Genomic DNA, 12,673 nt, shown 5'->3' on the forward strand with positions numbered 1-12,673 from the left:
TTTTATAGGCGTAAGGAGAGGATCCAGGTGTACAATGGGGGTGTAGCGGAGTGCTACGTGTCTAGCGGGGGAGAGCTAGCGCCCTAAGTACATGCCGATGTGGCAGCCGGAGAGATCTTGGCACCCAGCTGGTGTGATGTCGTGGCCGTCGGAGGAGCAACGGAGCCTGGCGGAGGGACAGCTGTCGGAGCGGTTGAGTCCTTGCTGACGTCCTCCTGCTTCCGTAAGAGAGCTGAGAGCCGTCGTCGTCACAGGGCTTGCGGGGCGCCATCATTGCCTATCTGGCGGAGCTAGCCAGATGGGACACCGGTCTTGTTTTCTGCGGCCCGAGTCGGCTCGGGGTAGGGTGATGATGGCGCTTCCTGTTGACGTGGCTGGCCTATGCCCTAGGTCGGGCGGCGTGGAGGCTCCTCCGAAGCCGAGGTCGAGTCTGTCTTCCATGGCCGAGGCCGAGTCCGAGCCCCTGGGTCGGGCGAGGCGGAGGTCGTTCGGTAGAGGCCAGGGCGGAGTCCGAGCCCTGGGGTCGGGCGAAGCGGAGTTCGTCGTCTTCTGGGGCTGAGCCCGAGTCCGAGCCCTGGGCCGGGCGGAGCGGAGTTCGCAGTCTTCCGGGGCTGAGCCCGAGTCCGAGCCCTGGGCCGGGCGGAGCGGAGTTCGCCGTCTTCCGGAGCTGAGCCCGAGTCTGAGCCCTGGGTCGGGCGGAGCGGAGTTCGCCGTCTTCCGGAGCTGAGCCCGAGTCCGAGCCCTGGGCCGGGCGGAGCGGAGTTCGCCGTCTTCCGGGACTTAGCCCGAGTCCGAGCCCTGGGTCAGGCAGAGCGGAGTTCGCCGTCTTCCGGGTCTTAGCCCGAGTCCGAGCCCTGGGTCGGACGGAGCGGAGTTCGCCGTCTTCCGGGACTTAGCCCGAGTCCGAGCCCTGGGTCGGGCGGAGCGGAGTTCGCCGTCTTCCGGGGCTTAGCCCGAGTCCGAGCCCTGGGTCGGGCGGAGCGGAGTTCGCCGTCTTCCGGGGCTTAGCCCGAGTCCGAGCCCTGGGTCGGGCGGAGCGGAGTTCGCCGTCTTCCGGGGCTTAGCCCGAGTCCGAGCCCTGGGTCGGGCGGAGCGGAGTTCGCCGTCTTCCAGGACTTAGCCCGAGTCCGAGCCCTGGGTCGGGCGGAGTGGAGTTCGCCGTCTTCCAGGACTTAGCCCGAGTCCGAGCCCTGGGTCGGGCGGAGCGGAGCTTCCTGTGGTGCCTTTGGCAGGGCCTGACTGCCTGTCAGTCTCACTCTGTCAAGGGGCACTGCAGTCGGAGTGGCGCAAGCGGCGCTGTCCTTCTGTCAGGCCGGTCAGTGGAGCGGCGAAGTGACGGCGGTCACTTCGGCTCTGCCGGGGGGCGCGTGTCAGGATAAAGGTGTCAGGCCACCTTTGCGTTAAATGCTCCTGCGATTCGGTCAGTCGGTGCGGCGATTTAGTCAGGGTTGCTTCTTAGTGAAGGCTGGGCCTCGGGCGAGCCGGAGATGTGTCCGCCGTTGGAGGGGGGCCTCGGGCGAGACGGAAATCCTCCGGGGTCGGCTGCCCTTGTCCGAGGCTAGGCTCGGGCGAGGCACGATCGAGTCGCTCGTACGGACTGATCCCTGACTTAATCGCACCCATCAGGCCTTTGCAGCTTTATGCTTGTCGGCGTTTCGAGACAGGGGGTCCCTAAGCCGACGAGTGAGTGTGCTGCGTGCCCCAGCCCAGATGGGTCGAGCGCGTGGGCGAGCGCGAAGGGGGGAGAGGCGAGGTGGCCGGAGCCGAGCGTGAGAGAGGTGGAAGTCCTGCGGCCTTCGTGTTCGTCCCGCGCCCAGGTCAGGTGCGCTTGCAGTAGGGGGGTTACAAGCGTCCACGCGGGTGAGGGAAGCGAGCGGCCCCAAGGGAGCGCCTGTCCCGTCCTCGGTCCCGCGCGGCCAACCTTCTCTAAGAAGGCCCTGGTCCTCCCTTTTATAGTCGTAAGGAGAGGATCCAGGTGTACAATGGGGGGTGTAGCAGAGTGCCACGTGTCTAGCGGAGCGTGAGCTAGCGCCCTAGGTACATGCCAATGTGGCAGCCGGAGAGGTCTTGGCACCTTGCTGGCGTGATGTCGTGGCTGTCGGAGGTGCGACGGAGCCTGGCGGAGGGACAGCTGTTGGAGCGGTCGAGTCCTTGCTGACGTCGCCCTGCTTCCGTAAGAGAGCTGGGGGCCGTCGTCGTCACAGAGCTTGTGGAGCGCCATCATTGCCCATCCGGCGGAGCTGGCCGGATGGGACGCCGGTCTCGTTCTCTGTGACCCGAGTCGATTCGGGGTAGGACGATGATGGCGCTCCCTGTTGACGTGGCGGGTCTGTGCCCTAGGCAGGGTGACGTGGGGGCTCCTCCGAAGCCGAGGTTGAGTCTGTCTTCTGTTGCCGAGGCCGAGTCCGAGCCATGGGGTCGGGCGAGGCGGAGGTCGTTCGGCCGAGGCCAGGGCGGAGTCCGAGCCCTGGGGTCGGGCGAGGCGGAGTTTCGTCGTCTTCCGGGTCTTAGCCCGAGTCCGAGCCCTGGGGTCGGGCGGAGCGGAGTTCGCCGTCTTCCGGGTCTTAGCCCGAGTCCGAGCCCTGGGGTCGGGCGGAGCGGAGTTCGCCGTCTTCCGGGTCTTAGCCCGAGTCCGAGCCCTGGGGTCGGGCGGAGCGGAGTTCGCCGTCTTCCGGGTCTTAGCCCGAGTCCGAGCCCTGGGGTCGGGCGGAGCGGAGTTCGCCGTCTTCCGGGTCTTAGCCCGAGTCCGAGCCCTGGGGTCGGGTGGAGCGGAGTTCGCCGTGGCGCCTTTGGCAAGGCCTGACTGCCTGTCAGATTCACTCTGTCGAGTGGCACCGCAGTCGGAGTGGTGCAGGCGGCGCTGTCCTTCTGTCAGACTGGTCAGTGGAGCGGTGGAGTGACGGTGGTCACTTCGGCTCTGCCGGGGGGGGCGCGTGTCAGGATAAAGGTGTCAGGCCACCTTTGCGTTAAATGCTCCTGCAATTTGGTCAGTCGGTACGGCGATTTAGTCAGGGTTGCTTCTGAGCGAAGCTAAGGCCTCGGGTGAGCCGGTGATGCGTCCGCCGTAAAAAGGGGGGCCTCGGGCGAGACAGAAGTCTCTCGAGGTCGGCTGCCCTTGGCCGAGGCTAGGCTCGGGTGAAGCGTGATCGAGTCACTCGTGTGGACTGATCCCTGACTTAATCGTACCCATCAGGCCTTTGCAGCTTTATGCTGATGGGGGTTACCAGCTGAGAATTAGGCGTCTTGAGGGTACCCCTAATTATGGTCCCCGACAATGCTGATGGGGGTTACCAGCTGAGAATTAGGCGTCTTGAGGGTACCCCTAATTATGGTCCCCGACAAGTGTTTAGACTTTAGAACTTGTGTTGAATACTTATGTTTGTGTTGGATACTTATGTCAGAGCTTGAGACTTATGATACTTATGTTTGTGTTGGATACTTGTGTTGAATACTTATGTTTGTGATGGATATTTATGTTTGTGATGGTACCTGTGATGTATATATGTGATATATCATATATGTGATGTATATGTGTATCTTTTGTTTATTTGGATGAAATATAAAAAAACAAATAAACAAGGTGTATACTGGTTACACTCGGCAAAGAGGTTCTTTGCCGAGTGTCAAGGCCATAACACTCGGCAAAGAACCAAGACCTGGGCACCGGTATAGGTTCTTTGCCGAGTGTAATGTCTCTGACACTCGGTAAAAAAGCACGCTTTGCTGAGTGCCGTACCTAGCACTCGGCAAAGAACCTGACATGCGGACCCTCCCTGGCGGGTTCTTTGTCGAGTGTTGTCGGGCAGACACTTGGCAAAGATGAATCTTTTGCCGAGTGTCACCCGGGACACTCGGCAAAGACGCCGTCTCCATCACCCGACGTCGTAACAGTTGCTTTTCTTTGCCGAGTGCCCAAAAAAAGTACTCGACAAAGAAGGCTTTGCCGATGCACTGTGTGCCGAGCCTTCTTTGCCGAGTGCGATACTCGGTAAAGCCTTTGCCGAGAGTTTTTAAGGCTTTGCCGAGTGCTCCAGGCACTCAGCAAAGGCGGCGATTCCGGTAGTGATTACCTTTGAGCCATGGAAGGGTTATTGAGATCTTGGGCGTTGCCTAAATGCAAAACTTTTCTTTGGCTATCCATTAGGAATAATTTTCAACAGATAATTTGGCAACGATTTCATTTGTATATGTTCATGGCACATTAAATATTGTATTTTTTTGTGAAAATTAGTAACTAGGAGATTAGGCTCTGAAAAGCGTTATATAAATATGTTTCTAACATCAGACATAATACAGATTCCGGATACCTTATGAAAAAATAATACATATGGTAGACGAAAACAAAAAGATTATTAGATGTCAGCCACACACACCATAGATTTTGCTTTCTAAGGTTATCTCTGGCAGCTCATATTTTATTTCAAACTCCACTCTATAAACAGCCACGCCACGTACATGATCTACTCGCCACAACCTAGTACTATAGCGGAATATGTCTTACGAAATGGGTCTCCAGTGTCGTTTGAAAGTCCTTGCTGTATGTGTACGCATCCCTCTTATCGAGGAACAGCAGTGTCATGCTCTTTGCTAGGCTGGTAACTCGTTGCACAACCGGGAATAGAGCAGGGTACTTAAATGGTGCTTGATTTATGGTCTTCCATGCATCTTCAACCAAGGAATTTATCCTTGCCAGGGCGACCTCGCTAGGGACATTGTGCTCCTTGATGTAGCACTCCACAGAACTGGCGACATCCATTTTGTTCCTACCATTCTAAGGATAATAATGAAAGAGACTTAATAATTAATTAGTTATTGAGAAGATGCACTTAATCACTGAACTAACATTACCTTGAACGCTGACATGTCATCCATGAAACGTGACACCTCTCCACAAGCCCATATAGCATCAGTGTCACCGATGGCCCACTCGAATGCCTCTCTGGTTGCCTCATGACCCATGCCAACAAGCAAACCAATGCTTAGTACCTGAGCGCCCCCCGTTATGACAGAAACATTCACTTGATCTTTGAAGCTTGGAGTGCAGCCATGATGAAACCATTCTGCTTCTTGGAGATAATGTTTGGATAATGTTTGGAACTGCATGGATGTTAAAAAAACTCTATTAGTATTTTACAAAGAGTTAATTATATATATGTACCACCTTTTGCTGGCGAAAAGAACTGGCCAACTATATATACTACGACTGAAAAGAGAGAGAGAGAATAAACAGAAAGATCATGAGCTGGGATGAGACATTACCCCTTTAATATTGTAAACATTACGATACTTTTCATGTGACTCCAACTCATCCTCAAACTCCCTGAAGTTACTTATCACCTTGACAAAGAATTTCTTTAGGTACTCGGGTAGAAGAGAAACATCACTCTCATCCCATCTGCATGCAAGGGAAGCATTTAATAGCACAGAAATATATATTTTTTTATAAAATCATGTGTAACTTTGATGAGGAGCACAGGAACCGTTGCTGAAACTCTATTATATATGTTAGGATAATAGTGGCCACATGCATATATGGTGAATTTTCTTATCTCCAAAAAAAAACGAGCAATAATAATCAGCTAAACCTCATGCATGTGCTGTGCTTTATTCAATTCAGCTGGTGATAAGAGCTAGAAGAATCTAGACCTACCGTACCTTTGAATAGCCTTGTTGAGCTCCCTGGCCTCCTCCAAAGTTGCATGCACATCGTAAGTGTCATCTAACAAAGACGTTAACATGAATACCTTGGCAAGTATCATCCGTGCACGCGCTTGCCCTCGCTCGTAGTGCACAGTATACGACCAAAAGTAACACTCGACGATGCGGTCCCTGACGTAGCCTAATCCGATTTCTCCAGAGAGGTCTTTCCACCATCTGCCATTAAGTACGTACGTACGTACGTACGTACTTTAATCATGTCAATATATATTGAAATGTAAAAAAAAAAAAACAGTACAGAGCTTACTGAGAAATCTCCTTGAGTTCTTCTTGATGGAGATGCTGAAGGAGGTTGAAGTCTAGCTTGGCAAGCTCTAGTATCACGGGGCTGTACACTTGTTGATCTTGTTGTGAGCTATACTCCGGGATAAAAGCTATTGCTTCCTCCCTCTTTAAGGTCCTTGGCAGTGGGATACCAAGGGCACGGCCGACTTGTTCAGCTAGAGGGGACTTGAGACTACATCTTCTAGCAGCTTCCAGATGCTGCCTTGCAAATGCGATGGCATCTTCAAGTGTCGTCGTCCCCTCGTCGTGAGTAACAAGGTGAGCTGCGTTGTATAAGCTCAACAGGCCCTTTGGGTCATTGGTTATACCATCGATAAAGCTCCCGTCTTCGTTCTTGATGAACTTGACAAGTTCATCTGCAAAAAATACCCTGATATTAGTTAAGTAGATAACATTACTTATTTATGTCATTAGGTACTTATATTAATTTTTATAGCTTCTGATTTTGCTCTGCACCGTACCTGCAGGAACCCAAAACCCCTGCTGCCTAAGCAAGCGAAACCGAAGGGCAGCCTCGTGTAGGCTTGAGCTATTGAATAATCCAGCGCTGTGGATGCTGGCTAGGGCAGTGGCTATCTGTTCCTCGAAATGGTGATCTATTCCAAGACGTTGTACCACGTCTACTAGGTTCGTTTTGTCCACAACGTTCTTGCAAGCCTGGAACATACCACTTACCTCCTCTCTCAAATGCCTGATTCTCTCTGCCATCGTTTCATCTGAAACCTGCTTGTTCATTCAAAGCAGAGACTCAGGCGATCAGTTGTATTTAAAATTAAAATATGATAGTACGCGAAATGAATACAGAAATGCGCGACGAACTTGATTGTGTAACACATGAAAGAATGCTCGTCGAGTTGTGCATTCGAAGGAAACTGTAAATTTACAAGTAAAAAAATTGCCGAAACCACATCATTAGCATTTTCTCCATATTATTAGCATATACTCCTTTTATTGAAAATGAACAGTTATTATGTTTTCCTCCAGTTAGCTAGCAATAACAAGTGTTTTATTTTTAACACTCGGCAAAGAGCTTCTTTGCCGAGTGTTTTTTTCGACACTAGGGAAAGATAATTTAAAAATTACATTACAAAGCAGTAAGTTAATTCAAATGAAAAAGGTTTCAACTACAATTTTTTATAACTCATAATGATGTACAATTTATATTTTTGAACATTTAGTGCTTCGTTCGTTGATTGGATGGGCACTATCATAGCTTTTGGCGAAGCTGTTAAGCTATTATGTTGAAAATCCCTCACGAACTAGTAGACATTAGCAGCACGAGCAGTGTCTTCCTTTTATGAGCCAACCATCTTAACTCCTCTTCTTTACTCCTTAGCGGCCTGGCACTTTTAGAAAATCAACGGAGCGTTGGAGAAAAGCTTTTAGCTTCTCCACTTATTGCGAAGATTAGGAAAAAGCAACCGATTAATCTGCAAACCCTACTCGACCCGCTTCTTTTATTGCCGTCCCTTTCGTATAGCATTTGATGCGTCAAGTTGATCATTAAATCACTCTCTGGCGCACCCAAGATGTGCATTCTCTATAGGTTAGGTTAAGCAGCATCCATAACTCTTGTAATCGGGCGGGAGGTGTATCGCGGGTTTACGGCCTATCCACCAACCAGGCCTGATTCCAAGCAAGGGTTCACTCACCGATGCAAAAGATTATCCCAGCCAGGGGAAGATGGTTCAGTGAGCCTTATACCTCTTTCGTCTGCAAATCCCTCTTCTCTTCCACTCCACATGTCGAGATTGCATTGCAGTAATAAGTTTGTATATGGAGCCAGAAATTGCATGCATATGGTAATGACGAAGTGTTTGCCATGGAGGTAAGGTGGCAGGATCGAATCCGTTCCGTTCTTCTTCTTATGAGCCGAGTCAGTCAAGAGGCGAGATAGGGTATGGGGTAATGTTCTACTACCTTTCTGTCTTATCTTAGCTAAGCCCGCCCTAATCAATTGCCTAGAAGGGCATATACTTTTCTCTTTAAACTGATGCCAAAAAACACACTTATGTAAATACTTGATGATGGCAACTGCATCTTTAGGATAGCAAGTCTACCTTCTTTGGCTAGATCTTGATTTCTAACCCGATCTCCGTCTTCAAAGGAAGAGGAAAACAAGACAAGTATTCGATGCATGACAGATCTCAACAGAAACGATCTACGCTCCCATGTCAAATTTATTAAGTCCTTCTGCCAAGCATGGGTCGGGGCAATCCAATGCAAAAGGATCAGTAGCAGTAGGTAACAGTGGTTGAAGAGAAGAAATATGTCCTGTTGCGAAGCGAGGAATGTGCTTGCTGCCGTGGATCATGTGATAAAATAAAAGTAAATTTATTCATAAAACCTATCTCTCTCGTAGTTTATGTTTATGAAACTACGAGAGAGATGTATAAGATTTGTGCATATTATTAGAACCATCATGTGAGATGAACAAATGACCAAACAACCAAAATAAACTATGTAGATTTTGAGAAGTTAGAATTTTGTAGTTGACAACCTTTTTATTTCAAGTCATCTTGTCAACTAAAACTACGTCTGAATTTGAAAAAATTAAAATTAAAATTTCGAAAACGACCTCGAAAGAAAAAACCACCAACATGAAAGTTGTAGGTATTGAAGAGTTATGAAACTTTGTAGTTGATAATGTTTTGGTTTGAAATCATCTTGTCATATAAAACTATGTTTGAATTTTAAAATTTGAATTTTTCAAACTAGCTCGGATGGAAAAAAACCACCAAAATAAAAGTTGTAGGTCTTAAAATGTAATGAAACTTCGTAATTGATAATTTTTTTATTTGAAATCATCTTATCATTGAAAAATTCGTGTGAAGTTTTCAAATTTGAAATTCAAATTTTGTAAGCAACCTCGGATGTAGAAACTATCAAAATAGAACTTATAGATCTTGAAAAATTATGCAACTTTATAGCTGATCACATTTTCAAATGAATTCATTTAGTGCATCAAATAATCAAATTACTCTCGGTTTGTTATAGTATATGAGAAATGAAACCGTAATATAGAAATAATTGATGTAGTAGTGTAGTGGTAGAGAATGGTATGTGCGAGAGAGTGGTTGTGAGTTCAAATCTCACCATTTACAAAACATGTAAATTTGATTCAAAATAATAGTGAAAAAAGTTTGAATCTCAACATTTACAAAACATGTAAATTTAATTCAAAATAATAGTGAAAAATAATATGGCGATGGGTATGGTAATGGGTAGTGGTTGGGAGTTGTTCCCTTAATTTAAAAAATGTTTTGCTATTTTTTGGGGTTTTTTAAGATTCTTGATTTCTCGAGTGTTTTTTTTTTGTCGAGTGTCCAAAAAAAGTACTCGACAAAGAATGGTTTGTCGATAAAATGTTTGCCGAGTATCCTTGGCCGAGTGTAAAATAATCTTTGCCGAGTGTCTAAGACACTCGACAAAGAACGCGAGTCCATTAGTGATTGTTGCCACTTCTTTGAACAACCAAATCATCTTAAACTGAGCACTAGTAGAAAATAGCTCTATACATGTGGTAGAATTTAAATTTTACAGGTGGTTTTGGTTATCGAGCGCAATAAATTTAAATTGATCATCCCGACTCAAGAACCGCATGTGAAAACATCTGTTTACATGCGGTTTTCTTAAAAATGTCGGTAGAAATTCCAGCGGTTTTCTTAAGAGATCGTCTATTCAAATATGATTTCTACATACGGTTTTTTTAAGTAACCGCCACTATAAATTATTTGTATCCTGTATTTTTTGAGTTTTTAAATAACTTGTATGAAAAAATCACCAAAATAAAAGTTGTAGATCTCTACAAGTTATGAAACTTTAGAGTTGACAACTTTTTTTATTTGAAATCATCTCGGCTCTCAAAAATTGCATCTAAGTTTGTGAAATGTAAAATACAAATTTTACAAACATCCTCGATTTTAAAAATTTTGCATCTAAATTTGTCAAATGTAATTAAAATAAATATATTTTTTGTTGTTTTTAAAACATAATGGGGCCTTACCTAATTAAAATATTTTTTGTGTTATTTTTAAAACCCAGTTTACGTTACTGGGAAGGATTTTTGCTGGCTGTTTCTTAGCTCAACCGCGAGTGAAAATCGTTCCACTGTCGATCTACTGGCCACTATCACCGTCGGTTCTAAAAAAGCGACAGTATCAATATGTTTACAACCGCCTCTATGTAACTTCTTTGTACTAGTGAAGTTCTAGAAAAATTCATTTCAGGTTATACATGCGTACAGAAATATATTTAAGGTATATATGCATATGCACACAGTTTCCTTATATGGCTTATTTGTACAGTGAAGCTCAATATACTCGTCTGTTTTAGAATAGTTATCGTTGTCGCTTTTCAAGGAGTCAACTATTTCTAGGTTCAACTAATTAAAAATATCAATAGCATATAATTAGTGTAATTAGATGGATTTTTTAATCTATTTTCAGAACACAAACTTATTTGGAGACAAAAAATATATCATTAATATTTTCCTACAAATCTAGCTAGTCAAAATTTACAAAGTTTGACCGGCACAAATACTACAGCGATAACTATTTTAGTATTGAGGGAGTATAAGTTGTGATAAGGGGGTTGTAAGATACATATGAGAGTTCAAATGCAATCCCCTAGTGGAAAAGAAAAGAAGAAGTATGCTAAACACATAACAAGAGTGTACTTGCAGCAAAGAGAGAGATGGTGTATGTATGAAATGAACATGCCTGCAATGGCTCTGGGACAAATTTGATGAAGTAGTCCCCCCACACCGTGGGGTGAAACACAGGTGCTGGCATAGATGTTGTGCCCGTAGTAGCCATGTGTGTATATATCTTTATTTCTTGCTTTCTCACAGGTCCATTTGTGCTACAGAGGTTCGTGCGCGCGCATTTTATAGGCAGGCTAGCTAGCTGTTGAAATGTCTTGACGACGATCGACAAACTGTCGAAGAATGTGATTGGCACCCACCGACGAGATCTGAGGCAGCTGATATCTCGTGTCGTCGATGGGCTACCGCCAATCACAGTTAGTTGTTGGTTCCCACACATGTCAGAAAAGAACAGGGGCACTGCCGGCCGCTCAAGGCACGTGCAGATGATGAGTGGTCAAGGGTAGGGGACCGAATTTTATCCATACAAGAGAGATTATGCATGTGTGGCTAGCAGCAAACAGACGAATGGCTAAGGGTCTAGCACGTATTCCATCAAGTCTTTCAAGCATAATAGTAGTAGGAATCTAGAGTAAGCTCCTACCATTTAGTTTTGTAGCCTCATCTCCCCACAGGACTGCATCTGCTCCACCACAGTACTGCATACAGTTAGTTTTGTCATATATATATATATATATATATGAATTTACAACGAAAATGTTTAAAATCGGTGAGAATCCATTCCTAGATACAAACCGTTTCAAAAAAAAAAAATCGTGCGGCAAACCACGTATTTTTATTTCTCTAAACCCTCCATCACGGCGCTCTTCTCACTAGCGCGGCCTCCTGATTCAAGGCTCCTTACTCCTGGTGCGGCTTCACCCCCCACGCGCCCTAAAAAGCCGACTCCAATAATAGAGAATTTTGTTTCATATTTGTTTCTTGATTAGTTTGTGAACGTAAATGCGAAGATTACGTTTTACAATGGATTTATGATTCACGTGTCAGTCAACGTAGGATTGATTTTGATTTGGTTGCTTAAACATATAGCTCATTCGATAGTCAATTTAGATTTTTAAGTAAATTTATGTGTTAATTTTACATGGTTTATTTGTGGGCGGTGATAGCACATTTAGTTTATAGATTGTTTTTTCTAGGGGCGGGAAGCGAAGATCTATTAGGGTTTGTTCGGTTTGAAGGGGTTTAAAGTGGATTGGAGGGGATTAAATCTCTTCCTATTTAAATTTGTATAGAAGGGGATTCAATCCCCTTCAATCCCTCTCAATCCACCCCTAAGAGCTTGTTTGGGTAATCTCGGATTGGAGTGGATTGAGGTGGTATGTGGTGTATTGAAGTGTAATATGAACTAATTTTTCTTTCAATCCCCTTCAATACACCTCAATCCACTTCAATCCCTCTATACTCAAACAAAGCCTAACCGAACAAGTCCTTAAGAGATTTGAATAACAAGGTAACCTTTTCCACAATTTGATGGGGCTAATGTGTATCAAAATGAAGATCAACCACCACATCCCCGATTTTCTAATTTTGGAGTGTGAATAGAGACAATGGTTTAACATTTGTATAAAAATTTTCCATGATTAGTTTATAGTTGAACATATTTAGTTAAAGCGAACTTTTCATAAAGACTTTTCTAAATTAATCTAAAGATTTTTTGTGTGGTGTGATGTTTTCTTTTGGTTATGTGTTGCGAGTGTGTAATTTTTTAGAAAAAAAACGTTCGAAACAACGGCCGATTGGTCTTTGTCTATTTAGTAATCAAATATAACTTTCTTGATCTTAACCATTCCTGCTAGATTTGTAAATATATTTCACTTACTCTAAAATCCAGTCCTCAGTTTGGATTGCAGGCTTCAACTTGTCAGAATGATGCAGGAATCCCTAGTAATCGCACTCCAAAGTCCAAACTGTTGTTTATGTTCATCGTTGTCAACCTATCCCTAAAATATTAAGATTTTTTAGTCTTTTCAATATCTTTTTTGCTCTTATCTCTGTTTGTATTAT

At 45.4% G+C, this 12,673-nt stretch overlaps 1 protein-coding gene across 2 annotated transcripts; it reads right to left on the reverse strand.

The window, feature by feature from the left end:
- Window positions 1–4,242: 4,242 nt before the first annotated feature.
- On the reverse strand, window positions 4,243–11,027 carry LOC542156 (uncharacterized). Of its 2 annotated transcripts, none has more exons than XM_020540387.1 (7): window positions 10,725–11,023; window positions 6,465–6,726; window positions 5,966–6,359; window positions 5,656–5,907; window positions 5,260–5,395; window positions 4,849–5,097; window positions 4,243–4,771 (listed from the first exon to the last, which is right to left on the reverse strand). In XM_020540387.1, the coding sequence occupies exons 1-7, from the start codon at window positions 10,818–10,820 to the stop codon at window positions 4,481–4,483; spliced, it is 1,680 nt and encodes a 559-aa protein (XP_020395976.1). In that variant the 5' UTR covers window positions 10,821–11,023; the 3' UTR covers window positions 4,243–4,480. The 2 variants fall into 2 exon arrangements, with proteins under 2 accessions (XP_020395976.1, NP_001105249.1); NM_001111779.2 differs by having other exon boundaries at window positions 4,428–4,771; window positions 5,656–5,874; window positions 10,725–11,027.
- Window positions 11,028–12,673: the final 1,646 nt, after the last annotated feature.

The sequence above is a fragment of the Zea mays genome, chromosome 1 (assembly GCF_902167145.1).
Source record: "Zea mays cultivar B73 chromosome 1, Zm-B73-REFERENCE-NAM-5.0, whole genome shotgun sequence".
NCBI lineage: Eukaryota > Viridiplantae > Streptophyta > Magnoliopsida > Poales > Poaceae > Zea > Zea mays.